Source organism: Leguminivora glycinivorella, chromosome 1 (assembly GCF_023078275.1).
Source record: "Leguminivora glycinivorella isolate SPB_JAAS2020 chromosome 1, LegGlyc_1.1, whole genome shotgun sequence".
In the NCBI taxonomy this organism is placed as follows: domain Eukaryota; kingdom Metazoa; phylum Arthropoda; class Insecta; order Lepidoptera; family Tortricidae; genus Leguminivora; species Leguminivora glycinivorella.
In genome coordinates this window covers 26,438,986-26,465,110 of record NC_062971.1, presented here as the reverse complement: position 1 = coordinate 26,465,110, position 26,125 = coordinate 26,438,986, and the positions used below count along the sequence as shown (strand labels likewise).

Genomic DNA, 26,125 nt, shown 5'->3' with positions numbered 1-26,125 from the left:
CTCGACGTCGATGCTTGGAAAATCCGGGACACGTGGGTGTGTTACACATTCCCAACAGCGCGCGTCCGTCTTGTAAACGGAGCACAAGCGCTTGCTTCATTTGTTATTCCGCTTTTAATAATGACATTCGTCTATATATCCATCGTGCTAAAAGTCAACTCTAAACGAAGAAAATGTTTGAGAGATAATATTTTTAACTTTCACGATCCTAGAGGAAAAATTAACAACGTTGCCGGTAAGTGCTGTGAATTGTTACTACGTGTAATAATGTAAGTATTTATTTTTCCAATTTATTGGTAGTGCGGCAAATAAAAGCAATTAATTTTGTGTGAAACGGCAAGATGTCGAATATTTAATAGTTTAAATATATTATGAAATTTATGAACTACCTATCTCAGTCATAGATGGATAGTCATGGATGTTTTCCATGTTTATAAGTATTTGTATATTATATATATTTTATATTATATTATATTAAATGAAATATCTGAATTTTTCAAGCCAATACAGGGGTAAGAATAATTTATTCCGCATTTTTTCAGGTACCTACATTATTTAATGTTTTACAACTTATCTGCTATGAATGTTACTGAATGTAGTTTTTGTGCACCTCAATGCCTCGTATCCTAAGTAGTTTTTCATTGTTATTAGAAAATAACAGTCACTTAACGTTTTGATTCTGTTAAATCAATCCTTTTCAGAGTTAATAGGTATATTTAGCTACGATATCTACCTAGTATGGATGTTAATGTTGGAGACCAAAAAGCTGAGCGTTGTACTTATTTGAGTTGAAGTGAATACGAGTAGGTGTTTAACTTTCGATATTGAATTGTTTTTGTGTTTGCTTCCAGTAGCTATGACGGCATCGTTCACCGTTTGCTGGCTACCGTTTTTTGTACTGCGAGTGCTGCTTTGTGTACTAAACCTGCAACAGCTCCTGAACATTGCTGAGGTCTGTATTCTATTGAAATTAAGAAAATCAATATTGACAATAAAATAATGAGATTTTTATAGACATAGAAATTGTTTGTTCGTGACAAACGAAAAAAAGAAGAAAAAAATAATAATACATGAAAACAAAATCTCCAGATACACAGTGATCAGCAAAATTACAGAAATTGGTTCTAATAACATTACATTCGGTACTACATACTCTCTACATAGGTATTAGCCAAGAAATGGTCCCGACTCAACCCGGCTATAACAAGTGAAGCACGGGAAGCACTCAACGTTACAAACGGAAATAAAGTTAAATTAATTTCATCAAAATTTTAACTTGATGTCCAAGATAGCTGGTAGAATTGACGATTAAATGTTGATTTTCAATCATACATTAGTATTTTCTTGGTGTTGGTGGGGTGAAACATGTTGTGTTTCACTCGGCGGTAAACCTATTAACCTACGTGCCTTAAAACCCAGTGCTCAAAATTCCACATCTCGAAAATCTCGCTACGCTCGGGGTTCAATAATGGAAACTTTTGCTTGCTTAGGTATCAATATTGGCACGTGCAGTTAAACAACTTTGCCCCATTGTAAAAGAAATAACTATATTTGTTTTCAGTGGTGGAACATAGCATGGCGTGTGAGCTGCTTCAATTGTTGGCTGAGCGTCGTCTTGAATCCTATTATGTTTAGCCTCGTGTCGTCCAAGTTTAGAAAATCCTTTAAGGTAAAATATTGAAAAAAAAAGATGTGCCTTCTCTTTCGAAACTAACTTGCCCACTTAATTGACTTGTCTTAATTTTTATTGCAGGCCATAATATGGAGAAATCAAATACATTAGGTATAAAGCCAGCCAACTCCTGCCACAACTTCTACCATGGCAGTCGATAATTTAGATAATTATTAGCTTAAATAACGGATTTTATCAGAATTAAAAAAATAATTAAATTCCAAGATGTGATATAAAAACATAATATATGTATGTTATGTAATGTCTGTACTTTAGTAAATAAACTATGTAGATACCTTGCTCGAATAAGTAATTATTGTCCCCTATTCCTTCCTAATATGTCACACAATGAATTTTGACTACCTACCTCATATAAATTATGTGTTTAGTGTAGTCTCAGCGAGTACCAATTAGAAAAATCATTTGAATAAGCAACATGTAGTTAACTACTGAATACCTACACATATTAGCCAAGAACTTATACCTATTAATTTCAGCATGAGGGTAAACAGTCGAATAATCTTACTAGAAGATAATGGAAAATTGTGCGTAAACACTGTCCACTTAATCAAAATGTCTACTTTACTCTACAAACTTACTAAATGAAGTTACTACGCGCATAATGAACAAACAAATAAGACGCTACCGCCGGTACCGGTACCGGTACCGGCGAACTTGCCAATGCGCCATTTAGAGAGTAGACCGACTATTACAAGGACGTACTTATATATTAATGTATCAGATTAAAATAATACTTAAACTATGTCTAACTCTAGCGATGGTTCTGATAAATTCAATGTGGAATTGTGGTCAGCAATGTGGACGGAAGCTTTTTTAATAGAAACTGATTGTGCTAAAATGATTGTGGCCAGTCTTATGGCTATCATATTTGCATTAAGCCTTTTCGGAAATCTGTTAACTTGTTACGTCATTTATGACGATAAGACTATGCACACTACGACCAACTATTATTTGTTTAACCTGGCGATATCGGATGTGACTCTAACTTTTGCTATTATGTTCGAGCTAGCAGGAGATGTGTACTTTACTTACTCGCCAAGTGAATGGGTGTGCAAAATGCAGTGGTTTTCAGTGACCTGTTTATGGAACAATACCGTGTTGACCATGACTGCGCTGGCTATAGAGAGATACAAAGCGATTGTACATCCTTTAAATATTAAGTCTAATCCATCGATTATGAAGAAAAGAGTAATGAAAGTCATAGCCTTGTTGTGGACAGTAGCAATTATATTAACACTACCGGAGATGTTGATTGTCACTCTGAGGAAGTACCGCCAAACCATCGCCTGCTTCGTGATCCCTACTCCACTGGCAAGAATTCTTAATGGAGTGTTAGCAATTGTGACGTTTTTCATTCCACTGATTATTATGATTTTTGTGTATTCAATGATAATTTATAAAGTTAATACTCGACAGAAGAACTTAGGGCACCGAAATGTTACTAAAAAAATGAATACACTCATCGGTGAGCATCATAATATTAATAAGTGGGTACCTATATTTAATCTGGTAAGCATATGCATTTAAGTCAAGTATACATACCCCCATGCATATTATTATACTTATGTGAAAGTGTGTCCATCAGTATAATAAAATCATTCAAGAGTATAGAGTCATTTTCCTAATGAGCTACCCAAGGCCTTAAGGTATCATTCTGCCCTCCTAAGCCGAAAAGCGCTATCTCAAACGAAAATCCATAGCTAACTTATACTTAAGTATCTATAACTGACTGGTTTGAGGTTTTGAGATAGTGCTACTCGGCTTAGCAGGGCAGCATTGTTCTTTTACACCTTGTACATAATATAGTGTGTGTTTTTAGCCGGGCTTATGGTATCATTCTTGATATGTTGGACGCCATACTTCGTGGAACGAACACTCCTCGCGGTTCTACATCCCAATCAACTACTCAAACTAGCTGAGGTAGGTACCACTATATAAAACATCACATCGCAATACAATATAATACAAATTAACTTCATTGCACAACCTCAGAAACGTACTTAGCTCGTAGGAACACACACATTACAATAAATCAAAAGCATTATTTAAAATGCTAATAAAACCTTAATAATAATCCCAATGAGGCCTAGTTACCCTTCGGGTTGGAAGGTCAGATGACAGTCGCTTTCGTAAAAACAGACGCTAAATCTTGGGATAAGCTGTCAAAGCGGAGCCCAGGCTCTCATGAACCGTGATGAATGCCGGGATAACGCAAGTAGGATGATTAATAACATTTCCATGTCTATAAACAAGAACATAGTGAAATTACTTAAACTTAACTAAATTTTATCTTTGTTCAGTGGTGGAGTTTATTGGTGAGACTCGTCATAATCAACAGCTGGCTCAGTGTCATCCTAAACCCGCTGATATTCAGCCTGGTATCTACAAAATTTAGAAAAGCGCTAAAGGTATGTTAGTACCTACTTAATACGAGTATCAGGGATTGCTCAATTCGTTTTATTTATTGTATGCGTCTGTATGAATTGACAGACGAATATAACTACGAGTAAAATATCCATATCCGAAGTATGCACTTTTTTTTGGATATGTGTCACTATTTAACCCCCCATAAAGTGCTAATCACTACACGCTATATAAATGTCACCGTAATATTGTAAAAACCGTTAGTTTATAATTTCACTAGCGAGATTATGAACTAACGAAATATTGTGAACCGTAACGTACAGTTCACAATTTGACGGATTATTTTTACGTTAGATTATAATCTAACGAAGCGAAACCGTCAAATTGTAAACTGTCATGGCGTCGGAACGAAGCTAGCGCTCTGATTGGTCGGTTTTATAGTAGATCGTTCTGTGGCCATAGAGTGACTGACACAAATAGACACTGCAATCACAGATGTCAATCAAAAACCTCATTAAACTTTTATCATCAAAATTCGATATATTGTTTAAGGAAATGGTTGAACTCGCCAAATAAACAAAATTTTCAGTTACTTTGCTTATTATGTGGCGGCTTAATTGGTATATTTCTTGTGATTTAATATTCAGTTTTCGAAAAAAAAACCGTTAGTTTATAATCTTACTAGTGAGATTATAAACTGACGAGTTAAGGTGAACCGTAAGTGCGTCTTCACATTATCCGATCCGATATCGGATGTCGGACCGATATCCCATACATTGCAGGCGCCGTCTTGGATTTTTTCTATTGAAATCCTTCCGAAATCCGATATCGGATCGGATAGTGTGAAAACGGCCTAACTTTCACAATTTAACGGATTATTTTTCGTTAGATTATAATCTAACGGAGAAAACCGTCAAATTGTAAACTGTCACATGTGTCAGGAGCTAGCACTCTAAATGGTCAGTTTTTTGTTAGATCATTCTGTGCCCATAGAGTACCTAACATAAATAGACACTACAATCACAGATGTCAATTAATGTATTAAAATAGTACATTACGATACATGTGCGTAAAAAAGGAAGTTGGAAACGAGTGGCGATAAATTAATGTTTTAAATCGACACGCCACGATACAAGTTACGAATTTCCTTTTCGCACATGTATCGTACGACGTTTTTAAGTACAGATGGCCCTCCGAAGTTCCGTCCTGACATATAATGGACCACTTCTCGCATTAGTGCGTAAAAAAAGCACCATCGGAACTGAAATAGTACATTACGATACAAGTGCGTAAAAAAGGAAGTTCGAAACGAGTGGCGATAAATTAAAACACGACCGAAGGGAGTGTTTTAAATCGACACGAGTTACGAATTTCCTTTTCGCACGTGTATCGTACGACGTTTTTCAGTACAGATGAGCCTCCGAAGTCTCGACCTGGCATATAATGAACCACTTCTCGAACTAGTGCGTAAAAAAACGACCATCTGTACTGAAAAGTATATTTCAGTACACAGTACACATGATGCAGTTTTATGGCACTAGTGCGAAATGTGGTTAGTTATGTGCCCATATCGAAACTTTAAAGGCATCCATATGTATGGACTGAAAAACGTCGAACGATACAAGTGCAAAAAAGAGGAAGTTTAAAACGGGTGTCGATAAATCAAAACAAGACTGAAAGAAGAGTAATGTACTAATAATTGACATCTGTGATTGTAGTGTCTATTTATGTTAGGTACTCTATGGGCCCAGAACGATCTAACAGAAAACAGACCATTCAGGGCACTAGCTCCTGACGCATATGACAGTTTACAATTTGACGGTTTCTCTCCGTTAGATTATAATCTAACGAAAAATAATCCGTTAAATTGTGAACGTTACGGTTCACCATAACTCGTCAGTTTATAATTTCACTAGTAAGATTATAAAATAACGGCTTTTTTTTCGAAAACGGAATATTAAATCACAAGAAATATACCAATTAAGTCGTCACATAATAAGCAAAGTAACTGACAATTTTGTTTATTTCCTTTTCGACCATTTCCTTAAACAATATATCGAATTTTGATGATAAAAGTTTAATGAGGTTTTTGATTGACATCTGTGATTGCATTGTCTATTTGTGTCAGTCACTCTATGGCCACAGAACGATCTACTTTAAAACCGACCAATCAGAGCGCTAGCTTCGTTCCGACGCCATGACAGTTTACAATTTGACGGTTTCGCTTCGTTAGATTATAATCTAACGTAAAAATAACACGTTAAATTGTGAACTGTACGTTACGGTTCACAATATTTCGTTAGTTCATAATCTCGCTAGTGAAATTATAAACTAACGGTTTTTACAATATTACGGTGACATAAATACGGGGAAATCTATGTTATCGGCTACGACGTAGCGCTACGACCGTAGCTCAGTGGTGAATGTGTTGACAATATATATTCAATACTGGTATTCGTTGCCTTTGATTAGTAATATGTGTGTGGAGTGTTACGGTCGGCAACGCGGTTAGGCTACGGAGACTGCTTACCATCAGGCCGTCCGTATGCTTGTTTGCCACATACTTTGTGTTCAAAAAAGGGACAAGGGAAGAGTCGTGGAATGTAAGGCATCCATAATTCCTACGATTTTTCTCTTTCCGCACATATTGTAGGAACATAGTTATATTAATTATGTATTTTAGCGTTGTATTTGCAAGGTATTGAAATGTTTAAGTACTTTAGTTAACGCAATTTTCAGCAGTTCTCAAAAAGTTTGTACATAGACACGTCAGCAAATTTTAATTTATCCTATTTTGTTACCAACATTTAGTGATATAAGTCGACTTTCGTAAGATATATACAGGATAATTGTTATAATTAATAAAATATAGATATAATTAAGACCAAAAATAAAATAGATACTGGTAGAGAACCTTAATGAACCAAATAACACTTACTAAAATCTCAATTCATGTCAACCAAAAATAAATCCGTTACGTGATATTCAATTGCAACAAACAAAAATTATGAACAAAAAGAGCCTGAGACATATTTAAAATTACAGGCAAGAAAAACTACAAATATTGAATATTAAAACTTTTTCCTTAATTTTTGTACAAATTTTTCGAGAACTGCTGTTTTATATGATATTTCAATTTGATAAAAGGTGGCGCACTGATTGGTTTTTGTTTCAGAATCTATGGAATTCAAAAATAAGAAGGAACTCAAACACTACACTACACCATATCGGATTTATGCAACAATAGATAAATAATATTAATTGCAAATATTTCTACCAAGGATTATTTATATAGGATTTACTTCATACCAAAGACATATGTAACTCCGTATAGACGGACAAAGTCTAAGAAAAAACGTATCTCAAAGCCCTAGAGAAAAAGGTACGGTGGCCTAGAAGGTGTTACACCTTTGGGGAACGCTCGGCTAGATGGCGCTAATATTAGTATTTGACATTTTAACACATATCAAGCTAACAATATGGGCCAAATTGTCAAAACTGAGGTTCAAAAGTTTTAAGCCTGTGTCGAGAGATGGCAGTCTTATGCACTGTGATTATACATTTTACTTTGACAGTAACTCTCTATAATACTCGATCCTCTTTGCTTCATACTAAGAATCGTACCTCGATTTTTTAGCACCACCTATTAAATACTATCATAACTACACTGATGATGCCTACATTTTTTTTTAAATGTGTATTGACGTGATATCATGATTTTAAAATAAAGAAATATGTCATTTGTTTTCATAAAAAATAAAAACACGTAAACTTATTTGGGGAGAATATGATTTTGGCCACTTCCAGGCTGCGAAACAGCACCATCTAGTTTTAAGTCTAAAAGGCCCATACATTTCAGGGGTACGCTTTTTTGTATGGGCTTTGTCAGTCCAGTATTAAATCGTTCTTGACTGCTACTCATTTCTTTGAATGTAATAACCAATGTTTCCTATTTTCTGCGTAGGCATTAGCAATGGTTGAAAATGTTAACCCATATATAGATCTTATTTATTATTTGATAAGTATAAATGTTACATAATAAGTAAGTATAAGTATTTTAGGTAAATACCTGACAACTATTTGGTATTAGTATGTAATAATTAAAGTTGATTTATTCTTGTAAATTTTTGCTACATGTACCTAACATCATATTTGATGTAAAGAACTCATGTGTCAGATGTGTTCACTGTACTGTTCCCCGTGCATTCAAGAATAAGTGGCTGGATTGTGTCATTTTTTTGTATTCCTTTCATTGGCTAAATAAATCAAACTAAAAAAAACATTGTCTATGAAAACCTAAAAACCCGTAGGTATACTTACATTTATATAGGTATAGGTACAGTCAACCTATTTGAAGCCTAGGCCATTATAGTAAAACTTCTACGCCAAATAAAGCACGGTGTCAATGGGCATTTTCAGAATTTGGGTCCCCCCAATTAGCAAAAGTTGTCAACAAAAATTAACTCACTGTCAGTTTTGTGACGACAATTAAGCATGAAATCTGTCTAAAAATGTACTTTTTTCACATTCTGAATGTAGATTATCGCTTAAAGTTTAATTACATAACTAAAAATTTCATTCTTAATTATCGTCACAAAACTGACACAAAACTTTTGTTAACAACAACTTTCGCTAATTGGGGGGTCCCAAATTCTGAAAATGCCCCAATAAGACATGCTTGGGAGTAGAATAAGTTACAAACCTAAAAATAGTTCCGTAGTATTCAGTCCTTTAACTTTAAGCTGTTTGATAGCTACTTATTGTCTAAGATCTATTTTGTTTCTCTTCTGACGACAGCGCCCGTAGAACGTAAAATCGCACGACCTACTGCATTAGAAATAAAATCCCGTCATAATATTAAGGTTGGAAGTAACGTGATACTTGGCATAATTTTACATATTTTGAATGAATTTATTACGCTAATATTATTACAATCAAAATAGTTATTTTTTGAAAAAAAGTTGGAAAAAGGCAAGGGGAAAAGTTCTAATGAACACAAGTTAAATTATAATCTATTGAAAATATTTCAACTTGTGCTGTCTTAAAGTAGTCACACTACTATGTATATAAATTAAAACCGAAATAAATTACACATATGAAAGAAAAAGTGACCAAGTCCTCTGGTGCCTGAGGCTGGACTTAAGACAGCACAAGTTGAAATATTTTCAATAGATTATAATTTAACTTGTGTTCATTAGAATTGATTTAGCAGCGCCATTTCTCGAGCTGTGTCGAAACCAACCTGAGTTTGGTTTACACGGGGGGCAAGAACCATACCGTTCTGCCCTAGGGGTGGACAGAGGGCGCTACGAGTCCTTGTATAGATTACTCATATGAGAGATAATTTCGACCTCGACAGCTGTGACCTGGGTGGCCGAGCGGATTAAGAGGCATTTCCCGCGATTGGAAAGTACGCTGGTTCGTTTCCAGCCTCAGGCACCAGAGGACTTGGTCACTTTTTCTTTCATATGTGTAATTTATTAGGGGAAAAGTTGTTGTTTAACCGCACGTGTCAATATTGATAGCGAAAGATTCCAATATTAAACCTCGACGTAGCGAATGGTTCAAAAAGTGGAATCTTTAGCATTGAGAGGGTTTCAAAGCACGAAAGTTAATGAAACTTTGCCACCGAGTGAAACACAGAATTTCACCACACCAACACGAATAAAATAATAAAGCTGTAAAACATTGTAAAATACGACCACTAGACCAAGAAGTGGACTGTTCGTTGCAGAGACAGCGTTTGTTCAAATATTCATTGGTACCTAAGATGGGTACCTAACAATGGGTATCAACTATGGATGGGTAATGGTTTTAATAAAATTAAACTGATTAATAGATAACACACATACTTACAACGAAGCACTTGATGTTAATCCAATTAATCTAAAAGGGTGTGCGAATTGCACAATCGCTCACGAAACGCTCACGAAACGAAGCGCTAGTAGATAACATCGCGGCTAATGTCGGAGAAATGCCTGAGCTTATGATGTACTTCCAGATGAAAGAGGTGCGGTGTCGTAATCACACGCACGGTCTAGTCGTTTCTACGTACATATACCTATCTCAACATCGATACTTTAGATCAAGATTAACCATACCTAAACAGAAAAATACCTCTGTCTCAAAATGTGCAATATTAGCGAAGAAGTTTTAAGTGAAAGTGATAATAACCTAGAGATGTGGTCTGACTTCATAGAACAAGTATTGCTAATAGACGACTCATTTTACAAATATATTTATATAACGGTCATGTTGTGTATTTTCTTAAGCAGCCTGTTTGGAAACCTTTTGACCTGTTTCGTTATCTACGTAGACAAGTCAATGCATACGGTTACTAATTATTATTTATTCAATTTGGCTGCTGCTGATTTAATACTCACTTTTGCAATGTTGATAGAAGTTTATGATCGAGTCATCAATCCGGGCAGTAAAGTTATATGTTTGATACAGTGGTTTTCGGTGGGTTGTTTATGGAATAACAGTATATTGACAATGACTGTAATAGCTGTTGAAAGATATATTGCAATTTTGCATCCTTTAATGTTGAAATCAAACTCAGTGTTACGAAGAGTGGCAAAAATCATTGCGATTTTATGGGCAGTTGCAATTATGGAGACGGTGCCTGAGATGCTGACGGTGGATGTGATCAAGACCCGGAAATCTTCCGTGTGCTTCACCAGAGCCTCTTACCTGACCAGGGTCACGAACGGAGTGCTGGCTGCTTTGACATTTTTTTTACCCCTCATAATTATGACTTTCGTCTATTCAACAATATTATTTAAAGTAAATGCCAGAGAGAAAAATAGTTCTCCACCAATCGTTTTTAACTACAAAGATCCAAGGAGAAAAATCAATTGGCTCATGTGTAAGTCGTTCCTATATGTACCTATTAAGTATTTGAATATATTTAATAATTTGATTTATTGAGCATTTTTATTAAGTGTTTGGTGTCATTTTTGGACATTTACTATTAAAAAGTATTTACGGTAGCGTAATACGGGGCAGTTTTTTCTTAGAATTAGAAGTAATCCTCATTGTATATTACCAGCCTAGTATATTTGTAGTGCTCGACTCGGCATGGCTTGCTCCAGCCTCCTACGGATTAAAGCCCTCCACCCTTTTCAGTGTAATGTTTTCGAAAACTCGGCTATCGTTATCGTTATACACGTTGTATCCGGGTCATTTAGACATTCAAACCGAAAAATAGTTTATTATTATATTTTTGGAATAAAATAATATGTCTTGTGGTGACGGTTTAACAATTTCATCACGCCCTTTTATCTCATTGTGTCATAGAAGTCGCTGAAGTCGACTGTCGAATCCATAAGGTTCATTCGTAATTCAACCTGCAGGAAATCTGTTTATATACAGGAACTGTATTAGAATAAGTCATATTATTATGTTTTAATAATTCAAATAAAAAAAAAATGTTAGTAACATGTCACTGCAATTAGAAACACAATTTCGTATTTCGTTTTCTATCGACCCCTTAAATGCTAAGAGAGGCATGCGCCCTGCCCTGCCACATTCATCGAGCAGCATATACAATACAACACCCTTGATCGTAATCTGTCCCCATCTACTCCACAGAATTCGTATGTAAAAAAAATTATAACTAATTATTTATTATTTTGCCTTAAAGATTTAACATTTTATATAAGTATGTTAAACATTTTATAAATATCTAAGAATGAAGTATGAATTATGTTTTCAGTGGCCATGACAGTTTCATTCTATGGGTGTTGGTTGCCATTTAACGCTGTAAGGTTGCTCATTTGTCTCCTAGATACCAAGCAATTAGTCAATCTAGGCAAGGTTAGTTTTATACACACTAAGCGCTGATAAGTACCTACTTCGTTTTGTTTTTGTTATCTATCCTTTATTTTGTAATTTATTCGTAGAAATATCTATTATATGCGCACTTATTTTTTTCTGCTTTTGTTATTTAATGTGTGTTTACTATTAAATAAGTCTGGTTCTCGCCAGGTAAAGACAAAAGGTTTTCTCTACTTTTCAGAGGTGGCGTCTACTGTTTCAGGCTGTCAACTTTAATAGCTGGATTAGTAGCGTCTTGAATCCGGTTTTATTCAGTATAATGTCCACCAAATTTAGAAAATCGCTAAAGGTAAATTCTATCACATCTCTACATTTACCTATGTATGAATGTTTAAGCACTTATGCATAATCGTTTTAAGTAGGTTTTTTAATATGTTCCAGAATGTATGGAATATAAAAATCAAGAGAACACGAAAATAGGAATAAATACATACCTACTTACGTCGCAAGCTGTTTTGGACCGACATGCTAGAGTAAAATTAGCAAAATAACTATGATATCATAATTACACACACGTACCTATCAAAACAGGTTTTTTATTTCCATTAGGGCCACTTGCACCAACGACAACGAAAGGTTAACCCACCATTTTATATGGAATTTGACAGATGACAGCCCACTAACCCCGAGTTAGTGGTTGGTGCAAGTGGGACTTACGGATATGCTTCCAAAATCTGTCAATATAACTTTCTGCCAAATGGAAAAGTCATTCATTTCAATAGCAATGTTAGTATACATGTTTAAGCTGCGGTCAATCGGGTGACAATTTTTTTTTTTCATCATAACATTCATAACTTTAAATAAAATAAAAAAATAAAATAAACAATAATTCTTTATTGACTTGAAACCTAATACAATGAAACTAAACTATCATCTGACAAAGTATAAATCGGGAGGCAGTTTTTTTAATGTTATAAGACGTTCTTACACAGATTGCGTCAACGTTGCGCCGATCGAGCGTCGAACAGCAGCCATAGACGCCATAATTGACAAGACGCCTACGCTCGGGAGACGCTAGTATAATAGTGGCTCTAGACGTAGATCATTCTCGTAGCAATAAGAACAACGTAATTACTATAGAGTTGCATATGCGTTTTTGTTGGTTATCCGTTAAAGTTAAGTTGCCAATTATTTTAATGTGCAAAGGTTCCGTTAAAGAAGTTTGACAAAAAATAGTTATTTGTTATACAAGGGAGCAAAGTTGTATTTTAACCGAGTGTGGAATTGCAACACGAACTAGCGAATGGATTCTAGGGTTGAACTACGAGCTAGCGAATGGATTCTATGGTTGAACCACGAGCGAAGCGAGTGGTTCGAAAATAGAATCGTGAGCGAAGCGAGTAGTTCAAAAATAGAATCCTGAGCGTAGAGAGTGTTTCAATCCACACGAGGTAAAATAACTTTGCATCCCGTGTGTAACACATAACTTTTCACCTCACTAAAGCGAGGAAACACGCAATATAACCACAAAATTAAAATTTTGAAAAAACCCCCGACCGCGATATAGTGGACCGATTTTAATGAAACATGGCTAAGAACACTCCCGACTAACTCAGCTTTCAGACAAAAAAAAACTAAATCGGTTCATCACACACACACACACACACACACACACACACACACACACACACACACACACACACACACACACACACACACACACACACACACACACACACACACACACACACACACACACACACACACACACACACACACACACACACACACACAGACAGACAGACAGACAAACAAACTGACAGACAGACAGACAGACATACACACAGACAGACACGTCAAACTTATAACACCCCTTCGTTTTTGCGTCGGGGGTTAAAAAACAACTGGAACATAATTGCACATGAAATAAGACAACTTGCGTTTATTACAATTTCCACTATGCACCCACCGACACCACAAAAGTTTCAAATTAAGAATCAAGAAGAAAAATCTATTTGGGTGCGTTCCGTTTCACGCGTTTTGAGATTGCAATGTTACTTAAGGTGCGTTCTGAATAAGTACAGTGGAAAAGTCAAAAATACAATTTTTTGTACGATTTCAAGTGTTTTATGGTAAAATCATGTTATAAAATTGTTTGAATTTAGTGTTTTTAGTCGGATACAATTCGATATGAAATTATTTTTACGTTCACATCACATGATTTGTTAAGACAATTTAAGCACAGGGAGAAAATTGTCCCGTCTGGGACATGCCTTTACAAGAATTTATATTTAAAAAAGTAACTAATGACACGTTCGGATTTCAAATATTCTTTGCACTCTTGTGGATAAAATGCGATTTTGCTATCTGTTTTTAAAGAATAAAAAAGTCCTTTCCGAGCTAGTGAGGTGAAAAAAATATTGGCACCGGAGGGACATCTATCAATTTGACCGTTTCACACTTTTCGATCCGATGTAGGAAGGATTTCAAAGGCAAAAATCAAAGATATCGGCTTAAATATATGGTCGGACATCCGATATCGGGTCGGATATTGTGAAAACACACTACTTATGCATGTCAAATACATTAAACATACAATGTCATATTGTTATTCTAAACAATACACCCAGATATAACGTTATAATGCGGAATAGAATTGTAATACATATAGGTATTTAATTCAAATTCGATACAATTTTTTTTTAGTTGCAATGTCGGTGTCCTTTCTCATGTGTTGGATGCCTCACGTTACATTAAGAGTACTCGTTGCTGTCTTGGAACCTATGGATAGATCCATAGAGTTACTAGAGTAAACAAAACAAAAGTAAGTGTTAAAATATCTGTGATGAGTAGATAGGTAGTGGCTGCAACCCAATGAGTTTCAAGACCTCACAGTCCAAAAAATCTTGAACTTCCTGTATTCAACGGGCATGAGAAGGTTATTTAATCACAAAGAGCTGTCACGATCACTGCTGATGGTCGGCGTGACGCGGAAAGGCCCAAAATAGTCCCCAGTAATAACCGGAGGAACACACATCATAAGCACAACCACAGGAATTCCATTGTGCCCGGTCAATTGATGACTGTCGAGAAAAAAAAGAGCTTTACACACAACTATGGAAACGGATATCCAGCATATAGCTCTCGGCATACAAATTTAAGTTGGATGCAGATAGTTGATCCAGAAAACTGGTTTTGGTTTTTGCGTCGTGCAGCAATGTCAGCACTGATTAATTTTACATGTGTTAATGCGATAGATACCCGGATCGGTAGTCCAAAGTACCAACGAATGTTTACCATGCTACCGCAGCCAGGCCGGCCAGGAAAGACAAAAAAAGAGATAAAAGGACGACCTCGATGCATTTTTATAATGACTGGCGGGAGCGGACAGCAAACTGTAATGAGTATATAAGGATAAAAACCGGCCAAGAGCGTGTCGGGCCACGCTCAGTGTAGGGTTCCGTAGTTTTCCGCATTTTTCTCAAAAACTACTGAACCTATCAAGTTCAAAATAATTTTCCTAGAAAGTTTTTATAAATTTCTACTATTGTGATTTTTTCATATTTTTTGAACATAGGGTTCAAAAGTTAGAGGGGGGGACGCACTTTTTTTTCCTTTAGAAGCGATTATTTCCGAAACTATTAATATTATCAAAAAACGATCTTAGGAAACCCTTATTCATTTTTAAATACCTATCCAACAATATATCACACGTTGGGGTTGGAATGAAAAAAAATATCAGCTCCCACTTTACATGTAGGGGGGGTACTCTAATAAAACATTTTTTTCCATTTTTTATTTTTGCACTTTGTTGGCGTGATTGATATACATATTGGTACCAAATTTCAGCTTTCTAGTGCTTGGTTACTGAGATTATCCGCGGACGGACGGACGGACGGACGGACAGACAGACATGGCGAAACTACGAGTATAAGGGTTCCTAGTTGACTACGGAACCCTAAAAAGGACAGGCCTTTCCCCAGCAGTGGGCCACATATTAGGCACATAAAAAAACAGGATATCTACACAGTATAAAGCAGTAATAACTCTTCTAACAAACTTCACTCCGCGCGGTGTGTCGAAAACTACTCTCCATATGCACCGAATACATGCGAAACTGGTAAGTATTGGGCTGGACAGTCGGGGCCGCGTTCGCGCGCTGTGTTGACGTGTTGAGTTCGGGAGAAAATGACGTCAGCACCGAAGACATATTTTCGTTACTGTAGTGTTTATGGGTGTATGGAGAACAGTTCTCAAAAGGCGGAAATGTCAGAATGTTCTTTAGAATTCCTAGACACCCAGAAAAGTAAGTGGTTGTTATATTTTTGCAGTGTTAGGTACATTATTGCTTACGTAAATGGCGTAAAAGTGAGATTTAAAGCTAGAATGACACATTAAAATCAATAAGGATTTAATCTGTAACGACATTTAGGTAGATGCTGCGATCTATCTAGCTTTAAAGTTTGGTACCTACTTAAATATTGTGCAAACATCTATTCAAACATTTTATGTAAATACGATTTCGTCAGTATTTAAGAAACAAACACGTACTTGAATCTTTATTAGATGAAAAGGTAGAAAGAGCGTTGGTACTAGCATAGCGCCATACACAGTTACTACGAGTAGGACAGTAGCACAGGGTACAACCCTGCGTGACCTTGCGCAGTAGTAACGACCGCGTCGCCGCTGCCGGAGATTAACTACTGATTTATCCTTATACTGTGATATCTACCATTAAATGGAGGTTGGTACTTGCCGGTAGTTGTAACCACACAGAATTATAATGAAAAACTTCAATTCGTGCAAAACCAGATCAGCAACGAAATTAAGATCGCGCAAAGTGAAGCCAAACTGAGTAGTATACCTCTATGAGCACCTAGGACGCAAAAAAACCATCCACCATCCAAACTATAGTTCTACACACAGTGGCTATAAGCAGTTTGCCGACGTGATGGGCACATAGGTATTTTTCGAGGAGCCCTGAGATGGCTGAGATCTTGAATAATACATGGTACTCATCCAGATGGAAAAATAGCTGAAGATCCAACTGGAGAGTCTTGGCTCTCCAGATCTGGTATTTTCGTAGGCGCTGTAACCATTTGGTTATAGTCAAGACGTAAGCCAGAACAAAATCGCACACAAATCTCCCCGTATGCGGGCATCAGTTTTTCGCATGCCATTAAGAACTTTATACTGAAGTCCCTCATCTTTCTTACTGCTGAATAACAAATATTTTATTTATAGTAAAGGTTATTGAGAAATTTTAATAAATATTGAATAAAATTGTCCAAAAATATATCCAAATAGTGCAAATACAAATACCAAGTTTGAGCAGTTTAGTAACCACCAAGGTCACGCCGTTTAAGAATCGGCAAAATGCCCGGAGGCGGCGACAGTTCATATCAACTTAGTGACAAATTTCAAGTCAAAAACGAAATAATTTGCTATAAATATTGCTAAAATCTTCATTATAACATTAAATTGTGTCACAGGACTCATGATAAAAAGTTTATATATGTACTTTGTAATGCCGGTCATAGAAGTGCCGTTTTTTTTAAAATATAACATGTTTTTAATCATTACGCCGATCACGCCGATTACGCCGACGCCGCCGGCCATTTTTGGCCCGGACGCCGCCGCCGACGATTTAGCCATCGGCGCACACCTCTAATAGGTAGTAAATAACTAGGGAGCAAATTTACATATAAATTTACGAGTGCATGGCCTAACGGGTGTCAATTGGCACGTGGTGTTAAACAACAACAATGGCCTCTTGTAAAACAAATAATTATTGTGTTTCGTATCAATATATGTAGGTTATTTTTTTATTGTTGCAGTGGTGGACAGTAATTTTCAAAATGATTCCCATAACTGGCTGGTTTTGTGTCATACTGAACCCAATTATTTTCAGTCTTCTATCCACTAAATTCAGAAGAGCACTTAAGGTATTTATTATAACTTTCCCATCACGGAACAATGGTATTCCGGACCTTTGGGAGGCGTGCGCGGGGCCGAAGCCAACACGTAGAGGCCCTTTCGACACTTTAATGAAATGTAAGGGGTACACCGAGCGGATGTTGCCCTTGCCCGTATCATGGGACACACGCAGAGGCAACACCCGCCAGGGTGTAAGGACTATTTGAGATTTGAGAGTTAATGGAATCTAAAATGAACTGGTCTATTTTGATGAAAGTGATGGACTAAATACTGGGCTATGGATAAAAAAACCGGACGCCTGCCTAATAAAACGGTATCCAATTTTATTTCCGGCAGACGGTGACTCGTCCCCACAAGATGGGCCCCCACAAAAAGCGACATCCAAGATGGCTCAAGGGCAACACCGGTGTGAGAACTCAAGGGTGTCGAGAGTAACTATTATTATAATCATAATTTATTAATGTGTTAATTATAATACTTAGTATATATTGTAGAGATAATTACTTGAACTTTAAATAAAATAATAAGAAAAAATCTATGAAAATAATTTAATTTGTTCTTAGGATAATGATTTGACTTTGGACAACCCTTAACCCTTAAATGCATAGTGATGTATATGTATGTGCATCATGAATTTTTGACTATTGACAGCATGTCGAAATTCAAATTTGAATAACTATTTGTCAAGGTCATGCATTTAAGGGTTAATAGTCAAAAGGGATGCCATACATTATAAAAATACAACACTGTTGGACGATGTCAAATTAACGCTTTAACGCTGTTTTTTTCTGCTTTTCAGGGACTTTGGACTACCATGATTCGAAAACGAGAAAACAAGTAAAATTATTTCATAAATAGTAAAGAATTCACGACATACTAAACGGTGTGGTCTAAGCTAAAAACGAATCTACCTCTAACTAAATAATAATGACATATTTTATAAGTGATTAATTATATAATTTTGACGACCGATCTGGCTCAGTCGGTAGTGACCCTGCCTGCTAAGCCGCGGTCCTGGGTTCGAATCCCGGTAAGGGCATTTATTTGTGTGATGAGCACAGATTTGTTCCTGAGTCATGGACGTTTTCTATGTACATAAGTATTTGTCTATTGTATATATCGTTTTCTGAGTACCCACAATACAAGCCTTCTTGAGCTTATAAGCGTGGTGTCGGGCTCAGTCAATCTGTGTAAAGAATAAGAATGTCCTGTCAATGGGGGCCAGGTCTTGTGAACCTTTCAAGGTTTTGTTATCTTGACAGTCAGTCTGTAGTAGGTTTAGATTTTAATGAATTTAAAACGTCTGTCTGTATGTCGGTGAGTCGAGTGTGAGAGTAAGGGTCAGGTTGCAAGCCCGGGAAGAAGCGGCGGAAGGCTGTTGACAATGATGTTAGAGTGATGCCTTTGACTATTTAGACGTTCTGGGTGGCTAGCCGAATGGCACAATCGCTCACGAAACGCTCACGAAACGAAGCGCTAGTAGATATCTATCTCTATCGTGCTTGCGTATTGGCGCGACAGAGCCAGCGGCGTATCGCTTTCGTTTGGCGTCGGAGAAATGCCATTCGGCTACGGGGCCAGCTATTGAAAAGGAGTACCTAATGAGACAAAATATTACGAAAATAGAGTTTAAGTACTTAGTCTCTTATGTCAGGAATTCCGAGGTCGTTGAGCTTGACAAGTAAAGACATGTTTGTAGAATTTCATACTTAAAGGGAAGAGGGAGCCCGACGCACGCGGTCTAAACTGCGCCGCCCTCCTACCTACCTAAGAAGTCGGGCGGGCTAAGAAACGTAAACGATAATACAGTAGGGTAGTTGCACCATTAGATGACCGACACCCAGAAGATGACCGATGTGTCTAAAAATGAAAATAATTAATTCACAAACCATTTTACGCACCCGGGAGTATTTTTCTTAAACGCATCAACTCATCGCCGAAGCTAAAATTTAAATCCCCAGACAAATGAACCATGTAGATACTCGTCCGTGAGCGGTCGTCGAGTTTGCGCTTAACGCTAAAATCGCATTTTCTATTTCTTATTACGGAGAGGCCTTCAAAATTTAAGCTTCTTAATTCGTAAAAAATCGAATATTACATTTATTGACGCAGTTTACTTCTTTATATATTCTTGACTAATGTATCTATTGTTTACATTATTAAGAATTACGTTTTTTTACTCATTTAATGAGATTGTTGCTGGTCAAGTTATGGTTCCAATATTGTACGTTAGTTCCAAAAGATGAACGATGGTCAACTTTTGGACAAAGGCTCGTTTTTTCAAATGGTATTATAAATTCGAATAAAATAGATAGATATACTATTTTCACATAAAATTGATTGTTTGTTGGTCGTTGATTTTTTAACCAAAAGATGAACTGAGCTTTTTCTATAATAAGGATTTATTTAAGGTCAAATTTGTATGAAAACGGGATTGTTCAACTAAAGAATCTGTACCCAAAACGAGAACTAGGAAAAATTTCTGGTTCATCCTTCAGGTTACGTTCTTTTAGGATTCCAGTAAATGAATTTCGCATCAAATTAGTTCGTTCAATTCATTAATATTGTGTCCAGGACATGATCCAAATAAATTAATTTGTTCAAGTTTTAGGTAGTGGTTGCTAAAATGAACGCTTTAATTTACAGAATATTTCTATATTTTTTAATTAACTATTGATGTTTTTAAATATTGTAAGACCATTTTATATTAATACAAAATGGGGAAAACCATACTCACAAATAATGTTTTCGCTGAAGGTAAAGGTCCAAATTTACCTTATTCGAGCGATCTCAATAAGAGTGAGAGGCACCCGGAGACTTATAAGAGCCTTCGAATGTGAGGACGGAGCAGGGTTTCTGTACTAAAGAAGGATTCCGAAGAAACGGCCTTAGCGAGAATAAGATGTACATCACATTCCAAGATGAACCGACAGGCAAGTGGGCTTCAAGGGAACTACTTTGCATGCTATTTTAGGATAAACACTGAATTTATATGCTTTTTGTACAAAACCATAAATTTTATATTAATACTAATGCATTTACAATAGGCGCAAAGTTAAAATGTTTCCCACAAATGCAACTTTTTGGAATTATATCGTTCATATATTGGGCACATTACTCTGGCTTTATCCTGGTTCATCTATCGGGGTCAAATCTTTCAGAGATAGGGCACGTTGTTCAACTACTGGGAATTTTGACCCCTTTTTAGATATAATTATTTTTATAAAATTACTGAATCATAACATGAGTCCCGAAAGTTCTAAAAGCAATAAAATACAGTATCACATAAAAAAAATAAAATTGTTGAAAATGAGTTACATCATATAGAAAAAAATGTCAAAGTTAGGAAATTCGCTTAACTGTTCATCTTTTGGTGATTTTACCCTAGTCGAACATAAATGTATAACGGTTAATGTATCCTGCTTAGCTTTGTAACCATTAATGAAATAAACTGTTGATCCACCCTATGTTTTGACATGATCAAATTTATTAATTTATAGTTTTTTTGTAATTAGCGAGAGTTTCAATGCACGTAGGTTAAACTTTGGCTACAGATTGAAACACATCATTTTTTACCACACCAACACGAGGAAAGCAGGTTTTAACTGTAAAACTTGAAATTAAATCAATTCGTTAATTTATGAATTTTGTGAAAAGATATTATCATTAATTCAGCAATTCCCGTCAACTTTGTACAAAAATTAAGGGAAAAGTTAAATTTGTTTTTATTAATTCCTATTTTGTTACCAAGATTTTGTTGATTAATTGAGATTTTATTAAGTTTTATTTCGTCATTAAGGTTCTCTAGTATCTATATTTTCTTAATTATAACAATTATCCTGTATATATCTTACGAAAGTCGAATTATATTACTAAATGTTGGTAACAAAATAGGATCAATTAAAATTTGCTGACGTGGCATTGTACAAAGTTGACGGGAATTGCTGAATTACGTCACAATCAGATCATAAATTTGAGATTACGTAGGTATAAGAATTTGAGGAGAATCAGAAACTGAACTATTTTCTAATTTGACGACTTGTCTGGCCTAGCGCGTAGTGTACCCTGAATGCTAAGCCGCGGTCCATGGGTTCGAATCCCGGTAAGGTCATTTATTTGTGTGATGAGCACCCACAACACAACACAAGCCTCAGTCAATATGTGTAAGAAGTCCTATAATATTTATTTTTAAATAATTTATTTTATTTTTGTTTTCAAAATGTAGAGTTTCATACTTAGTTCGAAAGCAACGAAGTATTTAAAATAAACTATAGTTATTAAAAATATTTTTGAAGAAAAAAACCACCGCTTTTCGGGTTTTGGTGAAAGGTACTTGCGAATGTTGGATTATGTAGAAATGTGAAGGTAATTTTTAAAACTGCTTTTAATATACCTAAATCTTTGACTATTTGATGGAAACACAAATTTAATGAATATACATATACCGTTAAGGTTTGAGGAGTTTCCTCAATTCCTCATGAATCCCATATCCGATCGCAGCCGCCGTGCAGGATCAGGAGCCGACGACTTATAAAAACTTCAATATAAAGTAGACTATAATATATTTCAAAATAGGTACTGGATTACAATGGGTGACTTGACTAAACGGCTAAGTATGGAAGTGGTGGTTATGGTAGCGAAGATGATGAAAGAGTGAATTGCAATATTTGAGCTGTTAAAAAGGTTGGTTAAGTTTTAGGCTCTTTATAAATCTTACGGAATTAGCCGAGCGATAAGTAAGTTATACACAAATAAAAGGTTGCGTTCGCAACACGATTACATGTAAGAAATCGAGCTTGACAGAATTTGACTTGAAAACAAACAAATAAATGTCACTATTCTGAACTTAAATGCATGCTGTTATTATAAAAATACGAAAGTCACTATAAGTGTGCCGTTCAGATTTGAGGAGTTCCGTTCTGACCATCATCAGAAGTTCCACTGTACCAAATGTCACTGTTTTGAAAGTAAACGCAAGCTGTACTTATAAAAATACCAAAGTCATTATAAGCGTGCCGTTCAGGTTTGAGGAGTTCCGTTCTGATCTTCGTCAGCAGTTCCACTGCACCAAATGTCACTATTCTGGACGTAAGTGCATGCTGTTCTTATAAAAATACCAAAGTCATTATAAGTGTGCCGTTCAGATTTGAGGAGTTCCGTTCTGACCATCATCAGCAGTTCCACTGCACCAAATGTCACTGTTCCGTACGTAAAAGCATGCTGTTCTTATAAAACACAAAAATCACCATATGTATGCCTTTCAGATTTGAAGAGTTCTCTCGATTTCTCCAGGATCCCATCATCACAACTGGGTTCTGATAAAAATGGGACTAATCTGTATGCATATACATTCGATCAAAAAAAAATCCAAAATCGGTCCAGTAACGACGGAGATATCGGCGAACAAACAAAAAAAAATACAGACGAATTGAGAACCACCTTCCTTGAGATTTGGGTGCGGCGGTTAAAAACAACATTTACATTGGAAAAGTAAAAGGTGTGATAGGTACTTAATTGACTTAGGTCAGTGCACGTTCTGGCAGTGCGGAGATTGTTATGTTATGTATTACTAAAGCAAGTAGTATTGGAGGTGGTAGTCTTTTGTATGCTCATCTATCAAATAATCTTTAGCGGTATATTTTTTTGCGACATCCCATCCCATCATATTCCATTTTCGATTTTGGCATTGTTACGACCACGAACTAAAACAGACCACCAATTTTGAACCTAATTTAATAGGTCAGTCAGGCAAATATAACTTGCCTAATTGCCTATTCACACACGGCAATACTTCCTACATGAGTTAAGTAATTTTATACTACCTAATCCCATTATCTACAATTTCCACTTAGCTAAGCAAACACTAGAGCGCCATACAATCGAAACATTTCAGTCGAGTGAGAGAGACCGAACTGATCGCTATACCTACAGAAACATTACGTAATTTCCTGATAATTGTCGACAAACATACTTTTAGAAAAAACTGTCTACTTCTAACTATATACATGGCTGACAATTTTCGTGATGTTAATATGACGCTGTGGTTTGATTTTATGGAAGAATCAGTTGTGTTTATCAAAGAATTTCAAGTGATGTATATTGTCGCTATGTGCAGCATAATAGTTATTGGTCTTTTCATTAATTTTCTGATATGTCTCGTTATTTATTTAGATAAAACAATGCATACTGTTACCAATTACTACTTGTTCAGTTTGGCGGTATCTGACTTAATGTTAACTTTCGTATTTACGCTTCATGGACTACCTTCAGGTAGTGATCAAGCGAGAGAAATGATATGCAAAATTCAATATTTTACAGTTGTAAGCTTATGGAACTTCAGCATTTTAACTATGACCGCGTTGTCTATTGAGAGATATATAGCGATTTGCCATCCCTTGAAAATAAAGGCACCTCCGAAATTTCAGCGAGTCGTTAAAATAATCACTATTATGTGGTTGGTGGCCGCATCAGAAGCGGCATCAGAAATGAGTACCATCTCGTTGATTACAACTAAACCAGTCCAGAAGTTGACCTGTTTCACAGTTCCAACGCTGTACGCTAGAGTTCTAAACGGAATACTAGCTATATTGACGTTTTTTGTACCGCTGCTTATAATAACAACCTCTTATTGTATGATAATTATAAAAGTGAATTTTCGGCGACAAAAGGTCTTATCAAACGGGATATCCAGTCATAAGAATCCGAAAGGAAGAATCAATAACATAATAGGTGAGTAGACAAGTACTATATATATTGTATAAAATTGAAAGATAAAAAGACATTACACCTTTACACGTTACCTATGGTATGGAACCCTAAAAATGAGACGAAATTTGACGTTAATGCATAAAACCGTCTTATGCAACATACGTCGTATTATTATTCTAAAAAAATATACTCTAATGTTATGTTATACCTAATACGGTATAAAATTGTTCTACATAGAATTAAAATTCGATGCAATTTTTTTCCAGTTGCACTGACGGTGTCCTTTCTCGTGTGTTGGATGCCTCACTTTATTTTAAGAATACTCATTTCTGTCTTGGAGCCTATGGAGCTAGTAAAGACAAAAGTAAGTGATAAAATAACCAAGACCCTGATAGCAGATTGTGTCACAAGGAACCAAAATAACATATTTACGGCGAGGGCGTGGCGTGGCGTGGGTACATTGAATCCTGAACCGAGTAAGGAAAACGGAAAACCGTCGTTCATTCGGAAAAGAACAAAAACAGCCGTATTTTCATTTCTAGATTTATGAATGACATGTCGTTTAGAATGGAAGTTATAGGAAAGTAGGTATTAATTGGAGAAGACCAAAATTTCCACGGAGAAGAATGTGAAGGCACCAGTAGTCAACCTAACATCAAAATTTGTACATGTTAATGTCCGCCTAATATCTCGCCAATCTACCTACTTATAAGAATTATTAATAGTTTAACAGTTTACAAATTTAATAAAGTTTACTTTTTGAAAACAAATCACCGTTATTTAATGTGAAGTAGGTAAATACATTAATAACTTAGACATAACTTAAGTACCTAGTGCCAAGCTATATATTTTGTCGACTGACTAGTGAGTTGTGTCTAAGTTCAGTGACTTCAGTTTCCAGTAGTCAAGCACAGGCTGACATCCCCTGGGAATTTAATGTTTATCAATAATCAATTAATCAGTCACAGTTCCGTAGTAGATAGTCTATGAATTAAAAAAGTCTTCAATAAATGCCTAAATGGTCAGCTTCTCCGGCTGACTTCTAAATTGACGTTTTTAATATAACTTAATTTTTATTTTCTTGTTGTTGCAGTCGTGGGCTGTAATTTTCAAAATGATCACCGTATCTGGCTGGTTTTGTGTCATACTAAATCCAATTATTTTCAGTCTTCTTTCTACTAAATTCAGAAGAGCACTTAAGGTAATTATCATAATAATAGGAAACACTATGCCTTAAATGGGTGGATTTCAACATACTCGAAATTTGCCTAATTTTGGTGGATTTTTTTAGTTTTGTAATTTTTGTTGAAATTATGTACTTATGTTATATAACTAATTATTACCAATGTTATGTATCAATGACCTTTCATTATAATAAGTAGTTTTAGAGAAATTACGATTTCAATGACATGGTCGCCACCAAAATTGGTCTACCCACAAAAATAAAAAATAAAATCAAAAATAAAGCCTTTTATTCATTTTTCTATTATTTTCTACTTGAAATAATAAACTTTGAACATGTAATAAATACTTTTCAAATAGAAACAAAAATGTTACTGCCCTCAATTTGTTCACCACCAAAATTTATGTAATTTTGGTGGAAAAAATATTACAACCCACCAAAATTAGATATTTTTGTGTGGG

The 26,125-nt window shown here is 35.7% G+C and overlaps 3 protein-coding genes across 3 annotated transcripts in view; all 3 read left to right on the top strand.

The window, feature by feature from the left end:
• LOC125226807 (carotenoid isomerooxygenase) overlaps positions 1-1,618 on the top strand; it is a 37,176-nt gene extending 35,558 nt beyond the window's left edge. Inside the window, exon 15 of the mRNA XM_048130915.1 lies at positions 1,562-1,618. The gene's annotated coding sequence lies outside the window, so the exon portion shown is untranslated. The remainder of the gene's footprint in view (positions 1-1,561) is intronic.
• A 911-nt stretch (positions 1,619-2,529) lies between these two features.
• LOC125226818 (neuromedin-U receptor 2-like) lies at positions 2,530-7,316 on the top strand. Its single transcript, XM_048130923.1, has 4 exons — positions 2,530-3,158; positions 3,513-3,613; positions 3,994-4,101; positions 7,233-7,316. The coding sequence occupies exons 1-4, from the start codon at positions 2,531-2,533 to the stop codon at positions 7,302-7,304; spliced, it is 909 nt and encodes a 302-aa protein (XP_047986880.1). The 5' UTR covers position 2,530; the 3' UTR covers positions 7,305-7,316.
• Positions 7,317-10,309: 2,993 nt separating this feature from the next.
• LOC125225000 (neuromedin-U receptor 1-like) lies at positions 10,310-12,323 on the top strand. Its single transcript, XM_048128516.1, has 4 exons — positions 10,310-10,487; positions 11,775-11,875; positions 12,078-12,185; positions 12,278-12,323. The coding sequence occupies exons 1-4, from the start codon at positions 10,310-10,312 to the stop codon at positions 12,314-12,316; spliced, it is 426 nt and encodes a 141-aa protein (XP_047984473.1). The 3' UTR covers positions 12,317-12,323.
• Positions 12,324-26,125: the final 13,802 nt, after the last annotated feature.